The 19,323-nt window shown below is 32.1% G+C and overlaps 1 protein-coding gene across 1 annotated transcript in view; it reads left to right on the top strand.

The window, feature by feature from the left end:
• The window catches only part of Eif3e (eukaryotic translation initiation factor 3 subunit E), a 48,753-nt gene that overhangs the window by 10,606 nt on the left and 18,824 nt on the right, over positions 1 to 19,323 (top strand). The window contains exons 5-9 of the mRNA XM_027949273.2: positions 209 to 313; positions 5,725 to 5,850; positions 6,513 to 6,637; positions 18,197 to 18,323; positions 19,111 to 19,212. Of these exons, the coding sequence (XP_027805074.1) occupies positions 209 to 313; positions 5,725 to 5,850; positions 6,513 to 6,637; positions 18,197 to 18,323; positions 19,111 to 19,212 (585 nt within the window). The remainder of the gene's footprint in view (positions 1 to 208; positions 314 to 5,724; positions 5,851 to 6,512; positions 6,638 to 18,196; positions 18,324 to 19,110; positions 19,213 to 19,323) is intronic.

The following is a 19,323-nucleotide window of genomic DNA, read 5'->3' on the forward strand; positions in this document are numbered from 1 at the left end:
CCATACAACATATTTGAGTGGATTTGTGTATTTTCCATTTTATAATTCTTTTAGATTTCAGTTCCACTTTGTTTACATTATTTAAAAAGTTGGTTTGGTTTGGAGGCTAGTTTTTAGTTAACTGAGGTTTATTCTACACATTTTATAGAATCGAATTTTAAATCTCATTAACAAATAGAACTACTACTTTTTTTTTTTTTTTCCCTAGTTTAGGCAGGAATATTTAGATACACTCTACAGGTACGCAAAATTCCAGTATGAATGTGGAAATTACTCAGGAGCAGCAGAATATCTTTACTTTTTTAGAGTGTTGGTAAGTATTTTATTTTATTTCTGTGTCCTCTATTTTATAGAATTTTCTTGGTTCCTCAAAACGTGTATAGATTTCGTTCTGTCCACAGTTTCAACAGTCCTTGGCAAAGAAGGGAGGAAATGAACCTTTCACAGCAAAAAAAAAAAAGGAAACTTTACATTAGGACCTCAAAATTTGGAGTATTAACTTGTCCTTGAAATCCAAAAGCAGGAACTACTGATTTGTTGCTATGTGAATTTTAGCATTAGTGGAATTCTGTGGTGTAATAGATTTATTATAATATTAGTAAGTGGCATAACCTAGGTGTTTATTATTTAATAAATTCATAATTCTTAATTTTAATTAAATATTTAGTCCTAAAACATTTTAAACATCTGTGGAAATCTAATGGTATTTTTAAAAGATTTTATGCTTTAATAGTAACTTTTTCTATTTAGCTATGCCTTCAACTGTTAGAATGCAATGATTAATGGTTTCACCATTATGTGAGATATAGATAAGTTTAAATAATACTATTAACCATAAAGTACCCTTCTTGTTACAAAGAAGTCTGTTTAATGAATTCCTAGCCTAGATTCAGTGCTTTTGTTAGGGAAGGAGAGTTGTGTAAAGCCAGTTAAAAATCAGGCCTTCAGATAGACTTTCTTCATTCTGTCTTCTGTTTAGCTAATTGTATTAATAAATGCCTTCTAGTATAACCGAAATGGCTTTATGTAGCCTCACATTTGAGAAATTACAATTTGTTACTTACTTTCAGTTAGTAAGCAAGTACCTAAAAGCCTGTGATTTCTCTCCATAATCCTGGAAGTTGGAAAAGACTCACAAAGAAAAGACTTATAGCTTCTACCTTTGATTGTTTTCTATAAAATTTAATTTTCCCTTTTTGTGGGGAAGGGAACAGATTGGTGTTATTGATTCATACAATTCCTATGTTGAGATTTTGCAAAAAAACTTCGTTTTTAAAGTTATCCACTATCCTTCCCTCGAAACATAAAGTTGTTCTGTGTATTCCCAACTTTGATTTAAAACAAATTATTTTTCTTTTCTTTCCATGTACAATTTGATTGTTCATTTGCAGATTAGCTGTGGTTAGCCTGCAAGTGCATTGAAGGTAATCAGTGATGCTAAACTTGTGGTGATTTATCAGAAAATTCCATCAGGTTTACTTTGAATATTACCAGGGTTTTAGGAGAGCAAAAGTTGATTACTTTGAAAATGTAAACAGCTTAAACCAGGATTGTAAAATCAGAAGCCTGGTATGATTACAGGTACATGAAAAGAGTTGGTTATTCATATCATTTGTTAATGCTGGGATTGAATTTTGAGAATGAAGATTTAGTGTCATGTTAGAGTTCCAGCACAGTAAATTTATTGTTGCTGGTCAGTGAGTGAATGTGCCATTTTGCTAAGACATGGAAACTTAAGGTAACTTCTGGAAATCCAGATATTGAAACTCTTCTAGCATATCCACCCTTGAAAGCAGGTTGGTATGAAGAGCCAACTGTAATGACATGGAGTTGAGCCAGAGTAGTACACATGAACCTTTTGGGGATTAAAAAACTCACTATACTTCTACAAAAAGCTTTTATTGCAGAATATGTAATATTTTAATTTTAATAGTAACATTATGTTTATGTAGTATGGTTTTATAATTAGTGTGAAAATTTTCACAATTGGTAGTTAAGATTTTGGGAATTTTTATGTTTACTTTTTAAAATATGGCAATATAAAAAAATGGTGTCTTAAAAAAATCTGGCTTAATTTTAAGTTTTTGCATTGTTCCAACAAATCTTGTGCTGGAACTCAAATATCATTTTGGTAGAGTGGTGAATATTGTGATCTGAACACAAAAAACATATTAATGTAAATAATGTCTTGACATTAAGAGCAGTGAATATATAGAGATTGACTAGTTCTTAGAAGTTAGGTGCAACTCATTTTTAAATTTTTGTATCATCTTGTGCTTTCTGTTGGCATATTGGCAGAGGTTAAGAATGCTAAGATTATAAGAATAAGAATAGATTATATTATCTTTTTTTTGCTTTTAGATAGATCTATGTATTTGAAATTTTAATATCAAAAATAAAAATTGTGTGTTGCATTTGGGATGAAAAGCATCATTGTTTTCATTTATTTAATTTTTCTGCGATAGCTTTGTTCATTTCTAAATTCTTTCCTGGTGGTTGGTTATTCTTTTAAATCTATGGTTAGAGAAACATAAGCTATGAAAGAGCCATTGTAACTATGCTCTGAGATTAGAATTTAACTCTCTGAATGACCTATTGTAGGTCAGTGTTGTATAAATTAAAGCAGTATGACCCTAGAATCTGCCTTTATTTTAAAAGGATTTGGAGACTTTTATACAGTAAGGAATTCTTAGATGCATCCATTTTTATTGTGAAGCTTCTTTGCCTTATGCACTGAGAAATGTGTTAATTGAAATGAAATGGAGAAGGTTGGTAGGAACTTTTTAATGCTTTTGTTTTGAAAGTTAACATTGAACTATTTAATTAAAACTGCCATCACTATATGTACCCTTTGGTCTGGCTTCAAAATATAACCCAGTAAGCAAGTATTTGAAGTAAACATCACTCTAAGATGCTAGAATTCTTTGTGATCAGAGCTTTGTAGATATATATGTGTATATATGTCACTGAGGGTGTATCCACTGTTAAATGTAGACCATTCCACGTAAAAGTAATTTTCTGTGAAGCTCAGACAGCTTGAGAACTGAGCATGCTCGTGCATGCTTATAGTCCCAACTGCTCTGGAGGCTGAGGCAGAAGGAGCTCTTGCCTACAAGTTCAAGACCAGACTACCCTGGAAAGCATATACAAAGACCCTATCCCCCCTGGAAAAAAAATAATAACAGCAGCTTGAGTACTGGTGGCTTTGGAAGGCTTTTTTAGGGTCTTGACTGAGGTTTTGGCTTTGACATACCCTGTTGTAATATCAGTATAAAAGATGTCTATTTCATATTGATTTTTCAGACATGGTTTTTTGTGTTTTAACATCTTAAATTGCAATGTGACTTAAATTAGTTGTTGGTAGTTTTTGGTTTTGGAAACACAAAATGTTCTATCTTAAAATTTATGGCAACTTAAGACTTGATGAAATATCTTATTTCCCAGATTTCCTTTCCTAAGAAGGATCAAACATTTAAACATTTAATCCTTTATAATTGGAACAATGGTTTTTGTGGGTTTCTTAAAATTATTTACTCATTTATTTATGTAGTTATTTATTTATTTTTGCACTCCTGTGGATTTAACCCAGATCCTTGCACATGTCTTGAACTTGTGCTTCTCTTGCATTCGACTCTGGTGTAGCTGGTATTATAGGTCATGCTTGGCTTAATTTAAACAAATTTTGCAAATGCGTATAGGTGGATAACTGTCACCTGTTAAGATTAAGAGTATTTTCTGTGGTCTCTTTGCAGTTGTGCTCTACCCCTAGCTTTATGATCCTATAGATTAGTTTTGCCTGTTCTCAGATATCACGTGGAAGGATATAGTATGTCTGTGTGTGTGTCTGACTTTTTATTTTCAACAGCAATTTTTTGAGATTCATTCACGTTATTGTATTTATGAGAAGTTGGATTCTTTTTATTGCTAAGTAGTATTCCATTCTATGAATATACCAAAATCTAAATATGTATTTGTCTGTTAATGAGCATTTGGATTACTTCCAGTTTTTGCCTGTAACAAATATAGTCATGAATATTCATGTACAAGTTATGTTGTGGATATACTTCATTATAATAATTAGAACTAGTGGTTTCATGGCTGTGTTTTTGAATTTAATTTATAAATGTAGTCTCTATTAATTTGCCTGCTCTTAGACTTTGCTAAATGTTTTCTAGTACATTTGAGATAATTAGTACTACCAAAGAAAGAAATTTAGGGTGGGCAGAGTTTTGTTCAGTTAACCTGTAGTTTTATGATATCATTTCCCTTTCCTCGTCATTTTTTTAAATTTATTTTTTTTATTTATTGTTTTTAGACATACAGGATATATAGGTGACAGTAGAATGTATTTTGATGTGTTACACATACATGGAATATAACTTATACTATATTTCCTATTCCCATCCCTTCTCACTTCCCTTCATTCCCCTTTGTCTAATCCAATGAACTTATATCCCCTCCCTTATTGTGTATTAGTATCTTCATATCAGAAAATTCTGTTTTTGACTTTTGGAGATTGGATTACACTTAGCATGATAGTCTGATTACATCCATTTATTGGCAAAAGCCATAATTTCATTCTTCTTTGTAGCTGAGTAACATACCATTGTGCATAGAAACCACATTTATTTTTATTCATTCATCTGTTGAAGAGCACCTAGGTTGGTTCCACAGCTTAGCTATTGTGAATTGAACTATTACAAACATTGATGTATCATTTAGTATGCTAATTTTAAGTCATTTGGATATATACCAAGGAGTGGAATAACTGGATCAAATGGTGGTTTTATTTCAAGTATGAGGAATTTCCATACTGCCTGCCAGAGTGATTGCACCAGTTTGCAGTCTCACCAGCAATGTATGAGTGTATCTGTTCCCCCACATCTTCACTAAATTTATGTTTACTAGTATTCTTGATAATTGCCATTCTGACTGGAGTGAGATGGAATCTTAGTGTGGTTCGTCATCATTTTGATAATAACATTTACTGAGTTCTTACTCAGTATCAGGGGATATAATTTCTACATATGTTATTTAAGCTACACAGCTGAGTTGGGTTACATTACTATCTATATTATAGACCCTCTCGTTCCCCTCATGAATAAAAATTATCTACCTTATGGGGGGGCTTTTTAGGATTATGGGAAAACTAACTTATTGTTTAGTACCTAATCCTTCAGTAAGTATTTTTATTAACTAGTGGGACTATTTTTTTTTTCTCTTTATATATAACCGCTTACATTTGTATAATCATTTGGAGTTTTTTTTTTAAATTTTGTACATAATTTTCATTACACTGTGAATGAGATCCACAAGTCTTTGTTTCTTACATCTTCATTCCAGTGGTCCAGTTTTTAATTACAGATTTGAAATCAGTGATATTTAGATACATTTCTGTGAATCTCACTTTATTTCTAAAGTCTTAGGTTCCTAAACTTTGTGTATGTAAATTATTTCAAGTGGGTTGTGTTAAAACAGTGCTGCTATTTCCTGATTTAAAAAGTTTTCTTTATTTCTGATTTAGATTGGATATTAAAGATTAAATACTTTTAGTAAATTAAGTTATTTGAAGTAGTATGATCTAGTAAGGACTTAGATAACTAAAGTTTTAGGTGAAAAGGTAACATCTTTTTGTAGGCTAGGTGGCTGTGTGGGGTATGACATTCACATTATCTTTTTCCCTCCAGAGGGTCAGAATATAATTAATTATGATTGTTTAAACAGGTCCCAGCAACAGATAGAAATGCTTTAAGTTCACTATGGGGAAAACTGGCTTCTGAGATCTTAATGCAAAATTGGGATGCAGCTATGGAAGACCTGACACGATTAAAAGAGACCATAGATAATAATGTGAGTTGCACTTTTTCAGAATGATTTATGCATACATGTGATATTTTCTGATAAGGAAGAATACTGTATAGTTTATGGGGTGGGGGGAACTAAAGTTTCAAATTAGCTTTTGTTTGACTTGACAAATCAGTATGAATTTGTGAACCAACCAGTTCTACTGAATCTCCTTTGGAGGTAATGATCAAACTTCTTTTGGTTCTTATAGAAAAGAACTCAGTCTTTAATATTGCTATAGCTGCTGTGCCTGTTCATTCTATGCCAGTGTTGTTATTTATTAGGGCCTCCTGTTATTGAATATCCTGTGCATATGATGACATGTGTATTAGGTGTAATTAATGTCTAATGAAATCAACTGGGAAACGTTTAGTTTAGTCCTTGATATTAAAATGTTTTCTGAAGTGATTGTGGTTTATAATCTAAGTATTATTTAGTGGACATGATGGATTCTGTCTGTAAGAACTGTGTGATGGGATTTAAAGATTGAGAATCATGCAGAGAGGAAGAATGGGGTCAGACTTTGATGATTAATGACCCTAGTACATGCCTTACAAGGGTCCAGTTTTTAATCACAGATTTGAAATCAGTAATATTTAGTCTCTTCTCTTTTTCTCTTATATTAATTTTTTTTTCTTTATATTCACCCTCCTCCCCCGTTCTTTTAGTCTGTGAGTTCTCCACTCCAGTCTCTTCAGCAGCGAACATGGCTCATTCACTGGTCTTTGTTTGTTTTCTTCAATCACCCCAAAGGTCGTGATAATATTATTGATCTCTTCCTTTACCAACCACAGTAAGTTATTTCACTGTGTTAACATTTAAATTTGTTGTTCTAGGGCTGGGGCTGTAGCTAGAGAGCTTGCCTTTTATTTGTGAGGCACTGGGTTTGATCCTCAGCACCAAATAAAAAGTAAATAAATAAAATAAAGGTATTGTGTCCATATGCAACTAAAAATATTTTTTAAAATTTTTTTTGTTCCTCATTTATTTATTCCTTGTGTGGTAGATTTGCTTTCAATTGGAAAACTCACATTTAACTCTTAAGTGCTTTATTTTATAAAGTGTACTGTAGGCCCCTCAAAGTACTATTTTGAAGTCCCTGAGTCAGTAGCATGGGTATCATGTAGAATCTCAGGACTCACCAAAAAAGAGCTAATTGGAACATGTTTAACAAGGTGCTAGAAAATTTATATATACAGTTGGACACCCATATATGTGGGTTTGCTCATCTGTGATTCAGCCAACCAAAGATTGAAAATATTCAGGGGGAACATATTTCTGTACTGAACATGTACAGATTCTTTGTTCTTGTGATTATAGCATAACAGCTACATGTATAGCACTTATATTGCATTAGGTGTTAACCTGTGATTTTAAGATGATTTCAAGTATATGGGAGGATGTGCTTAGTTTGTAAGTGAACACTACTCCATTTTAGATAGGGGAATTGGTAGATTTTTGTTTGTTCAGGGTCTCCTAGAACCAATTTCCTGTGAATACTGAAGGATGACTATACATTAAAGTTTTAGAAGTAATGCTCTAGTTTATATTATTGGAAAGAAATACATATATCCTAGGGAAGAATCCTTTTTATATCATCTTTGTCCTATCCAGCTTTTTGTTAATCTGTTGACAATAAGAAATTCACTTTTTTGGTGAGTATTTGTTTTTCTTTCTTCTTTGCCTCATTCCATCCCATTTTGTTACAAAATTCAATTTACAAAACTTAGACTTTTTTGTATAGTTTGATGTGATGATAGCACACAGGGCATGCAATGGATCATTTTGCATTATGGATAATATACTTTATTGATATATCCTTTATATTCCATAATTACTATGTGCCTGATTTTTATGTTTATTGTTTTGCTTGTTTGCTAATATATTGCTATTGTGTATGTGGGTTTATGTAGCCTGCCTTTATTTTGTTGTCACTCTCATAAGTGGTTCATTACAGGATTAAAATAAAAGGTTCAGAATATTTTCTTTTAATGAGGAATTTAATAAATTTTCATTTACCATCACAAAAAAGAGAAAGAAATTCACTGCTTTATGAATTATTCTAAATGCACATTTTATTCCATTGTTAGCTACTAAATTTCAAAAATTTACTCTTACAGTTAAGTTCAAATGCCCATAAAACTTTGGTTCCTTCTTTCTCAATTAGTTTCTGAAACAAGAGAAAACAAGTCTGCTTTATGTAAACATCTCATATTTGAAGATAATTTTTACTTCTGTGTCCCTTTAGAATAAGTATCTCCATGTTACTTCATTAAGTTACAGGTTTTTAGATTCTAGCACTGGCTTGATTGTCTTCTTTGGATCATTTACATTTATTTCATACCTTAAAATCTCTAACTTCAAAATTTAAGCCTATTTTAGGATTATTGTCTGAGCTTTATAGAGTGTGGTGGCAAAATTAGCTCCCATTTGTACATTTACTTAATTAATATAACCCATTTATTTGCTTCTTGTTATGACTTATATTAACTGCATTGTTAACCAGATTTCATGTAAATACCCCTTTTTAAAAAAAATATTTGTTTATTTTTAGTTGTAGATGGACACAATACCTTTATTGTGTGTTTTGTATTATTTTTATGTGGTGCTGAGGATCGAACCCAGTGCCTCACATGTGCAAGGCAAGCATGCTACCATTGAGTTACAAACCCAGCCCAAGATTTCACATAAACATTCTTAAACCATGTTTTTGCTGTTTAGTTTTCTTACATTTTGTTTTGTTCTCACAGTTGTCTGTTAAATTATGATTTTAACACATTTACAACAAAATTTATGGTTTTAATGTGTTTTTAAAAATGCACGTTTGTTATGGTTTAGATGTGGTGTCCCCCAAAAGCTCATGTGTGAGACAATGCAAGAAGATTTAGAGGAGAAATGATTGGGCTGTAGCCTCGACCTAATTAGTGAATTAATCCCTGATGGGATTAAGTGAGTGGTTATTGGAGGCTGGAAGTGGTTCATTGAGGGTATGATTATGGGATATATATTTTGTATCTGGAGAACGGAGCCTCTGTCTCTCTCCTACCTGATCAACATGTGAACTGCTTCCCTTTGCCACACTCTTCCACCAGCATGTTCTGTCTCACCTTGAGCACTGAGGAATGGATCCAGCCACTTATGGACTGAGACCTCTGAAACTGAGCTCCTAAATAAACCTTTCCTCTATGGTTGTTTTGGTGGGGTCTTTCAGTTGCAAGCAAAAAAGCTCACTAAAACATTTTAATTTACAAAACTGTAGATTAGAAAGAGATAGTGTAATGAAGATTAAGTTAACAGCCTATTTTATTTATTTATTTATTTTCATAATTTTCGGTCTTGAAAGTAAAATGATACTCTTGATGGTTTTGGATAGGTTGATGGGATATAATGATCTAAACTGAATTACATTAATAAGCATGTACTCTTAAGTGTTTGCTTTGGGAACATTTTTCAGATTGAAATATTTGACCTTGTCAGTTAAATTGTTAACATAATCAACCAGGAATTTGAATTTAAAAGAAATTTAAGTTATTGATACAGTTTTTAAAATATTTAGACAATGGAAAAGTGCCAGTATTTGTGTGTGTGTGTGTGTGTGTGTGTGTGTGTGTGTGTGGATAAACGAGTATTTTTTAAGAGATGTATATTGTGATTTCTGCATTAAATACTAAATGTTTACCTGAATTCTGGTTAATAGAAACACTTTTAATAGTCTAGTTTGTTTTTCATACTAACATTGCAACTTAAGTTCAGTATTGATATAATTTAGTCACTGTTTGCATGTTTCTGTAATAGGAATTTTTTTAATAAAGGAAAAACAGATATGGCACTGAGTGAGGAGACAGTGTATGAACTTTGCTTGCATTCTAAAGTTTTAATTATAAGTGTAAATAAATGGTGAGAGATGAAAATTATAATTTATACAGCATTATGGTTATTTCTGTTTTCTAATGAGGGGTGTTTATAACATTGAAATATGCCTTGTCTATACATATTCACAAGTGTATACACAACAGCCTTGTTCTGCCTGTGTGGTTGTTCCTTTCTTAAGTCCTATTTGTGGGAAATTCAGTATTAATATATAAATTAAAATTTTTTTGCATGTTTCTCTTTGCTGGATGTTATAGTTTATAACCAAATCAATAGTCTATACATTGGAGGAAATGAAAAGCTAGGTTAAAATGTTTAGGGGAAAAAAAGCCAACAGACTACTAAAATAATCCTGTAAGGATGGCATTTCTTTGTTCTGACCTTGACATGGTAAGCTCTGAACATTTATTTGTCAGTATTCTGAGGAACAAATTTGAATCTAGCTTTAAAAACAAAAAACCTGATTTATAAACCAGAATGCCATCAGTAATTTAAAATGAGTAGTATAAGTGCTAAGAGGATTAAGTATATGGTGCATTTGACCAGAATGTTCTCATCTTGTAGACTTGTTACATAGGAAGCTATATAACAAACCAGAGGTTGCTTTATAGATTCTTGGAATCAGAATAGAGAATTGAATAGAGAATTTATGACTAGAATGTTTACTGGCACCATCAGGTTAAGCTGGACAGACAACCGTCATTGCAATAGGAATATTCCTGCTACTAGGACCATGCAATTTTTGCATGTGTATCACCTTAAACGTTTGGTTGAACATTCCCAAGTTTTATTTTCATCCTTCACTATCAGCATCCTTCACATTGCTCTCATTCCTCCATATTGACCAATATATATTTAAATACGTTAATATCTTTTATTAGATTATTCTGTGGTCCTCTCATCTGGTGATTAATCAGTCTCAGCTGCTGTCTTGTTTACTTACTACTACTATGAGAGTAGGCTCTTATAGCCTGGTTCTTGAGAAGTACCTTTTCCTGTATCCTTTATGCAGCCATCAAACTATTCTTATGAAAAAAGATGCCTTGAGAATTTCAAACTCAATATTTGAGTACATATTTCTCAGTATCTATGGAGATTTAATCAAACATGCATGCAAATGAGACAATATTTAGTAATAATTTAGTCAGTATTTTCCTTCCCTCCTGACTAAAACCTGTAAGTTTATCCTAAGAGTGGATTGATATTCTGAAAGTCAAGAATGGGGAGATGAGCCTGACCTGAATGAGCAGAGTTGTCCTCAGCATGGATCCTGTCACAGCTGCCTCCAGTGTTGGTGATGCCTAGTGCTGGATTAAGGATAAGGAAAGGTTTTCCTGAATTCAGCCATAGGAATCAATATGAATTGGCTTTCTATGCTGCCACTTTGTAGTATAACTACTTCTGTGGTTTTTTTGCAATTATTTAGCCCAAAAGAAACGTTGAATTCATCTGGCTCTTAGAACATTTTCAAGCACTAAGGGAAATATAAACTAGAAAGATGAAAGTATTTGAACCCACTTTGAAAATTCTATAATGAGTCACTTGCTGACAACTCTTGACTTTCATGAAATTAAACTTTAATTCATTACCTGTTGTTATAGATATTAGTAATACAATTGTGATTTTGATTTTAAAATCAAATTTTTACAAAAGGAAATATTTCAAAGCCAGCCCTCAAATTAATTCATAGCTTCTAGTACTTACTCACTTTTTAAATTTTTAATAAAAAGCAAAGAAAAATACAACAAAGGCAATGAAAATAAAATTAACCATATGGTAAAAAAATATTGAAATTACTAGTCTTAACCTATTAATTTCATTGAAAATAAAAGAAAATAAAACTTGAATGCTATAATATTTTAAAAATTAAAAATCATAAGGACATACTCTTCTTGGAGGATATTCTCTACATTCAAGAATACCCCAGGTGGCATTATTATATCAGTTAACCAAGGAAGGAATTTTGAGGGGTTTTGTTGTTCTTAAATGAGTCCACTGAAAGGACTCTGGGTTATTATTTCAGAGTTGATAAAAGTGTGTGTAGATCTGGGGTTATAGCACAGTGGTAGAGCGTTTGCCTAGCATGCATGAGGCATTGGGTTCAATCCTTAGCACCTCATAAAAAGAAATTTATTTCTACAACTAAAAGTATTTTTTAAGTGTGTGAATATGTGGGTATACTCTAACTTTATGAAGCAAATAGGCCTCTATTGGAACATACTTAACTTAAAAGCCTCCCTCTTTGGTGATCCAAATTAGTAATATATGCTGAAGCGCTATTGGATGTATGGAAGGAGAAATAGAATGACATTAGAGTTATCTTAGGGAATACTGTTTCAAATAGCCAATGGCCCTTAAATATTTTGGTCAACCCCTTAGTACTATTAAGAATTGTTGAATGTGATTTTCTTTGCATTGATTATATCTATTCAGGTTTTATATTTATTGATGTTTTAAACACAGAGTTTAAAAATTAGAGCAATAGTATATATTTCTTAATTGCTAAGTAGTAAATTGATTGGATTTGTGAAACTTAGGTGAAGAATGACTTTCAAAAGACAATTTAGTGAAAAGAATGGCATTTTTAGTTTTTGTATCTCTTTAATTGCTTGGTTAACATCTGTGTTTGCTGGATTTTCATATCTGCTTTTAAACGTAATTTTCATTTGTTTTGATTAAAGTATATGAAGAAAGCCTAAGTCTCATATATAAGTCTTTTCTGTATTTAGTTAGAAAACTGGTGTGTTTATATCTAAACACCTTTTCAGATTATTGTGAATATTCTTTTTGAATAATACAACAAAACTTCACACGTTTTTTTAAAAGTTATTTGTAATATGAAATCTGAAACCATTTCATTAAACTTCTTGTTCTTAACTATATTGATATTCTAGACTATATTCATGTATTTTACAACTTGGAATGAATCTTTTACCCATGCATGACTTTATAACAACACACATTGGTTGTTTTGGAAATATTGGTGCAGTGAGTTGTGCAGGTATTCCAATGTGTTAACATTGTACAACATCAAAAAACCCTGCATTGATTGCTATTTGTGCCAAACCCATTAGAAAAGGCTTTAGGTATTTTAAAACTGTCAAGCTTCCAGTGATAGATAAAAATCAGTTCTACTTAAAGCGTCTTTTTAAATTTTTCAAACAGCAAGAGTATTTCCAGTTTTTACAGTTCTTTGTTTATTTATTTATTTATTTATTTTTCTGAAGGACTGGTTCACTCCATTTTCTAGAAGAAATCCTAATCTGAATAACTTTGATTTTGGTTCATTTAAGTGAAAATAGTGTTCTTTGAGAAAATGAGCTAATCATCGCTGAAGCATTTTTTTTCCCTACAACACAAAACACATGTGTTCAAAGTGCAAATTTCTGCCATTACCTGGGACTTTTCTCATTGTCTCACTAATACACAGCCCTGTCTTACAGTCAAAAAGATGTGAAAAGGGCAGCCCCCTCCTTCTTGGGAGTCTCCTTCCAAGCAAGTAAGCTTCATTAAGAGCCATATGAAGGTTTTGGAGGGGGAATGAGGTGCTGGGATCAAAGAGGAAGGAAGTGGTCCTCATGTATCCTTCAAGTATTTTTTATTAAAGACAATTATGACACTTAAGTATGCAGCAGAAGTACTTTGTACATTTCCATTTAGTCATACAGGGTATTAAAAAAATTAGTAATCAAGGTTTGAAGTTTTTAGAATTAATGATTTGTACTGTCTAATTGAAGACATGGTTGAAACTGGCAAATATATATATATATTTTAACTGCACAACTATGAAGGTAAAAATTAAAGTGCCTAGTATGGTTTGATGCCATGACCAAAAGATTTGTTAACAACTTAATGATTTTTAGTAACTTAACTGAATGGTGTAAATGTGTTATATTGATATTTTAAATGAATTATGAATTGGGGAAGGTGTGTGTGTGTGTGTGTACGTGCGTGTGTACATTTTGGAAATAATTTTATTCATTTATCTTTGAAGTGGAAGTTCAGATGCCAGTACAGGTTAAAGTCTCTGAGATCATGTATATTATCATTTCTGCCATAATTTATTCTACATCTAAAATGGATTTACACATTTGAAAAATGTTGAACTTTTAAGTGTAACATAATATATATCAGGTGCAAGGTAGAACCCTGGTCCTGGGCTATTAGAGGTGAGGCTTTGCTACTAAATGTAAATGCTGTCTGAAGAAGAATGCATTTAAAATACAATGCCTTCTTGTTCCCCAGTTAGAAAGAGAAAGATGCCAAGTTCTTAGTAGTTTAATTTGCTTTCTATGTAAAAACAGTGTAAATATCCTAAGAATTTTCAAGTTTTATTATTAACAGGACATCTAGGTGGTACCTCGAATTTGTCCTGCCATTAGTTTTCATATTTTTGTATTATCTTTTGATTACTAAATTTTCTGACTTATGGTTGTGAAACACTAGGAAAACTTCAATAAAATTGTACAGTTGGAACATGGCTGTACTAGAGTAAAAAAATAAACTGAAACCTTTTTACTTAGCTACCATGAAATAACATTTTAAAAGAAATACTGAGGCTCTTATTTAAAATAAAAAATAATAGAATTTGATGTAAAAATGGGGAGGTATTACCCATTTTCAAATAGTTTATAGTCCAAACTAATAACACAGGAAGTAACACGAGAATACATTGGTGAGAATTGGAGAAAAGTTGGAACATCCAAATGAAAATTTAGACTCTTCAATTTGGATTGACAGAGAAAAAAGATGATAAACCAGAGAGGTAAAATAAAAGAATACGCTGGTAGTATATAGGCTCTTAACATGGATTTATGCTTTTCCTTGTGTCTGAGCTAAATATTATTTTAAATTTGATTATCATAATTGATAATCATAAGAATGGGTATTGAGATAGCTTTGAAAGAATTATCCCTAATCCCTATGTCATGACCTTCCTCTGTTTTCCTGTACATACTTGCACGGGATGAATGGATCACCTCTGTCTTAAAAAGTGGGGTATCTTTGCTTTGTTTGGAAATCCAGAACCATGGCAATGCTGTGTATTAGGGGTCTGCAAACTCTGAATCACTGGCTGATAAATCTTGCCCATGGCCAATGTTTTCCTATGCTCTCTCGATCTAAGAATAGCTTTTACATTTTACATGGCTTGAGGGGAAATGAAGTATGTTTTGTGATTTGAAAACTATATGAACTTTAAACTTCATTGTCCATAAATTTTTATTGGAAAGCAGCTTCTCTTACTAGGATATGTAGGTGTAGATATGCATATAGATAATGTTTGGCTGCTTTTGAAGTATACTGGTGGAGTTGAGTAGTTGAGATAGAGGTTATACATTATGCTTTGTCTTCCATTCTACTGCTACGGATGCTACAGTTATACCTGAATGATGTTTCTCATGCCATGTGTATTATCACACTGAAACATTTTGTTTACTTATATATTTTTATTATTTTAAGTGCATACTTACGTCAAAATAGAGACAGATGGACTTTAAATGTGCTTTTAAGGCACAATGGAGTGGAATTTTTTACTTATACTGGATTAGATAGTAAAGCAACAAGTTCACACTATAATGTGTTAAAAGAATACCATATATGTCCATGTCACCAAACTATACACTTATACCAGTATTTGCAACTGGTTAGAAAACAACTTTCGGAAAATTTAAAAATTGCATCATAGCAGAATTTCCTCACAAAAATTAATAAAAATGAAGTTTCAACCAAAGCAAGTTTCTTATTGGTTCTGACTGATTATAATTGGTATTAAAAATAAAATTTTCCAGTTAAGGAAAATTATTTCTCATTGGCGATTTTGTTAAAAAATTGTTTTTTAATCGCAGCAGCCAGAGAAACTAAGCTTTTTAAAAGCTAAAACAGTTGTTTATAGTTGAGGATATTGAGACCATATTGCTCTAGGGGAAGAATGACATTTTCCTAAGTGATAAAAATTGCCCGTAACTACTACTGTCACACACTAAATGATTCACTATTAACTTTTGCTGCAGTCTTTGTTTTTTAGTCTGTTCAATATAAAATTACAAAGTAAAATGGTAAAATTCATACTGAAGTTTTTCAGTGACAACATATATATGAGTCACAAGTCATGTCTAGCAACATACATTTTCTATTCTGTCCAAAGACCTTCATTTCTACAATTTTCAACAGCCGTATATTCAAGCTCAGATAACAGTTTCCAAAAATTTTAGACAATTAAGTACAAAGGAAATTTTCATATTTCAAAATTTAACCCAGTTGAATTGGAGGTGATTAATCTTAAGTGTAATGCCACTTAAAGGCAATATCAAAAGAAGAATTTAATAGAATAAGCAATAAATATATTAAACCCAATTAAAGTATATGCTTTTTGATTAATAGCAGTATTTAGTAGTACCAGTCTACAAAAAAAATGTTTTGAAAGACAAAATATAAAGAGCTGGGTATGAGCTTAGTGGTACAGTGCTTGCCTAGCATTCATGAAGTACTGGGTTTGATCTGCAGCACTACCAAAAAAACAGTATGTGAAGTCTCATTTTAGGTTAGCATTAATTGATAAACATTTGCGTCAGTTTTAATATTAAGAACCTCTAAATTTGAACGCAGTTAAGTGAAGTTATTGTTGATGAAGGAATTTAATTAGTAAACTTAGATTTAAAATTTTTTATATATAATATGTACCTACATTATCTCAGTTTGTTTCTATCAGAAATAGATGATTTCCCAAGGAAGTAATTCTCCAGAAAAAAAATAATAAAAATATATATGGTATAATGATAGAAAGTCAAGATAAGCAAAAAAGAAATATGAGTTTAATGTCATATACAATAAACTTAAAGAATTTATTATTGCTGTATAATGATTTTAGATGAATTATTTGTGAACTCATAAGTGTCTGCTGCACTAATAGTAAGAAAACAATTATGTTCTCCTATGCTTGTATGTGAGGTTGCTGGCAAGAGAATGTGGAGAATTATTAATTGTTCTGAATGAGAATTACAGTTTTTAAAATTGCCACTTGAAACTCAGGTTCAGTTTCTAAGATGATACAACTTTTATTTTTATTTATTTGTTTATTTTTTGGTACCAGAGATTGAACTCAGGGGCACTTGACCACTGAGCCACATCCCCAGCCCTATTTTGTATTTTATTTAGAGTCAGGGTCTCACTGAGTTGCTTAGTGCCTCATTTTGGCTGAGGCTGGCTTTGAACTCGCAATCCTCTTGCCTCAGTCTCCCGAGCTGCTGGGATTACAGGCGTGTGCCACTGTGCCTGGCTTGATACAACTTTTATTTGGTATATTTTAGGTCTCTCTTCCTAGAAGTTTTTTTTTTTTTTTTTTTTTTTTTAATTTTTTAGGTGTAGATGGACACAACACAATGCCTTTATTTTTATGTGGTGCTGAGGATCGAACCCATGTCCCACCCGTGCTAGGCGAGCACGCTACCACTGAGCCACAATCCCAACCCCTAGAAGTTTTTATATTCTTGAATGGATATTGATTCTTTTTATACCTTGCCTTGTTTAGGGAGCATTTAAGGGAGGTTGAGTGGCACTATATAGTATTAAGTGTTAAATTCTAGGGTCCTCTTAAAGTGTATTTGTAGGGAATCTACAGTACAATAAAATAGAAAAAAATTATAGACTGAGAGACTTGGAAGATAAGATTTAAGTTGGACTTTGATGGATGACTAGGATTTAGATTTTTAGGGATATACTGGGAGAGCAATTCATACGGCGTGAGATTTTAGGGTTTAAGTGTTCAGCCACTAAACTAGCATGAAACCTGGCACTCAGAGGTGCCCACTGAGTACCTGTTAGGTAAATAAATAAGGAGTTGTTTAAGGAATTTTTCAGAAGAAATACATGGCATGACAGAGGGGGTTATCCATTCTTGATTGTCATAGCAAGATTTGTTAAATATTAGCCAAGGCTCTGTTGACATTACCTGACATCTGTTCCCTTTTTTCTGATTGCTTTTGCTATTGATTTAACCCAGATTGTGTAATAATGTAATAGTTGACTTCTCCCTGTTGTTTCCAGTATTTCATCCCTGATTGTTACATTTGTGTAAGTGCTTGATTTTCTAATTATGATTGTTTTGCACGCAGAAAGTTTTCACATAGCCATTCTAATGGCTGAATGAAAAGTCATAACCTTAGAAGTTTTTCAGAATATACCAGCAGTACATCTACTTAGCCTTTCAAAGTCAGCAATGATATGTAATACTTAGTTTTTTAAATGAGTCTTTCATCTCACTCTAAGTTAAATACTAGCTGGATTGTCATTTAGATTACTATAGTTGAATGCGCTTTCTTTATTTCCTTGGAGGTGATGTCCTTACAATATTTATTCTAAAGTGTTCATTTTCAGGCTAGTAAAACAGTGCACCTGATGGGCGCTCATGTGTTTAACTCATACTGGGTTGTAGATGTAGAAAACTAGATAAGTTACTGAATGTTAACTATTATTTTTACCTTAGATATCTTAATGCAATTCAGACAATGTGTCCACATATTCTCCGTTATTTGACTACTGCAGTTATAACAAACAAAGATGTTCGCAAACGCCGGCAGGTGCTAAAAGATCTAGTAAAAGTTATTCAACAGGTAAAACAAATCTTTATTTTTTTTAAAGTACCACAACTTTAGGTCTAGTCTGATTTTCTAAAATAAGACTCTTATTTCTTAAGGTAAACATGTACTGAAAATAGGAGAGAAGCATACATGAAGTTTAGAAGTCAGAAGAGATTTAAATTAGCATTTACTGTCTTTATGTCCAAGATATTCTTATGTTAGATGTGATATGAATGATTATTGCTGTTTGCTAGGTGACTACTTAATGCATATGTGTTGCTCTTACTGCAAAGACAAGCTATCTGGAGCTGCTTGTTTGGGAGATCATTAGCTGCAGAATTCTAGAGGAGTGACCTTTAGAATAGTCTTCAAGTTGGGCATAAGCCACTACAGCCCTGCTGATTGATTTGTAGTGAGCTCCCCCCCCCCAAAAAAAAAAAACCATAAAACACTGTGGATTAGGAGAAGTTGTTAAAATTTTATCCAAGAATAAAACAAATTACAAAGAAGTAATTGTCACTAGTAGGGTAAGAAAGAATATATCTATACCTTGGAAAGTTCATCATTGTTTATAAACTAAAGGACACTTTGGTCAAGCTTTTGGAATGATTCTAGGATGAGAATTTGGAGTTGAAAAGTATTACAACCTTATGGTGATCTGGAATCAGGATTGTAGCAATTGCTTTGAGAAGATGATGCTAGGTTATTTGCTATGAATCAATGGTAAAGAGGAAGAAAACAGGAAGAGTGGGATCTTTTAGGAGCAGTTGATAAACAGGGTTTAATCCAATCTAACTGGACATTTGACTTAATTTTACAGGAGTCTTATACATATAAAGACCCAATTACAGAATTTGTTGAATGCTTATATGTTAACTTTGACTTTGATGGGGCTCAGAAAAAGCTGAGGGAATGTGAATCGGTGAGTATAAATATTTACTTATAAACTAATTAAATTTTTGAATATTATAGAGTTAATCAATTGTATCAGAAATATGTTAATCTTAAAATGGCAGATTATTTGTAAATGTTA

Source organism: Marmota flaviventris, chromosome 15 (assembly GCF_047511675.1).
Source record: "Marmota flaviventris isolate mMarFla1 chromosome 15, mMarFla1.hap1, whole genome shotgun sequence".
NCBI classification, from domain to species: domain Eukaryota; kingdom Metazoa; phylum Chordata; class Mammalia; order Rodentia; family Sciuridae; genus Marmota; species Marmota flaviventris.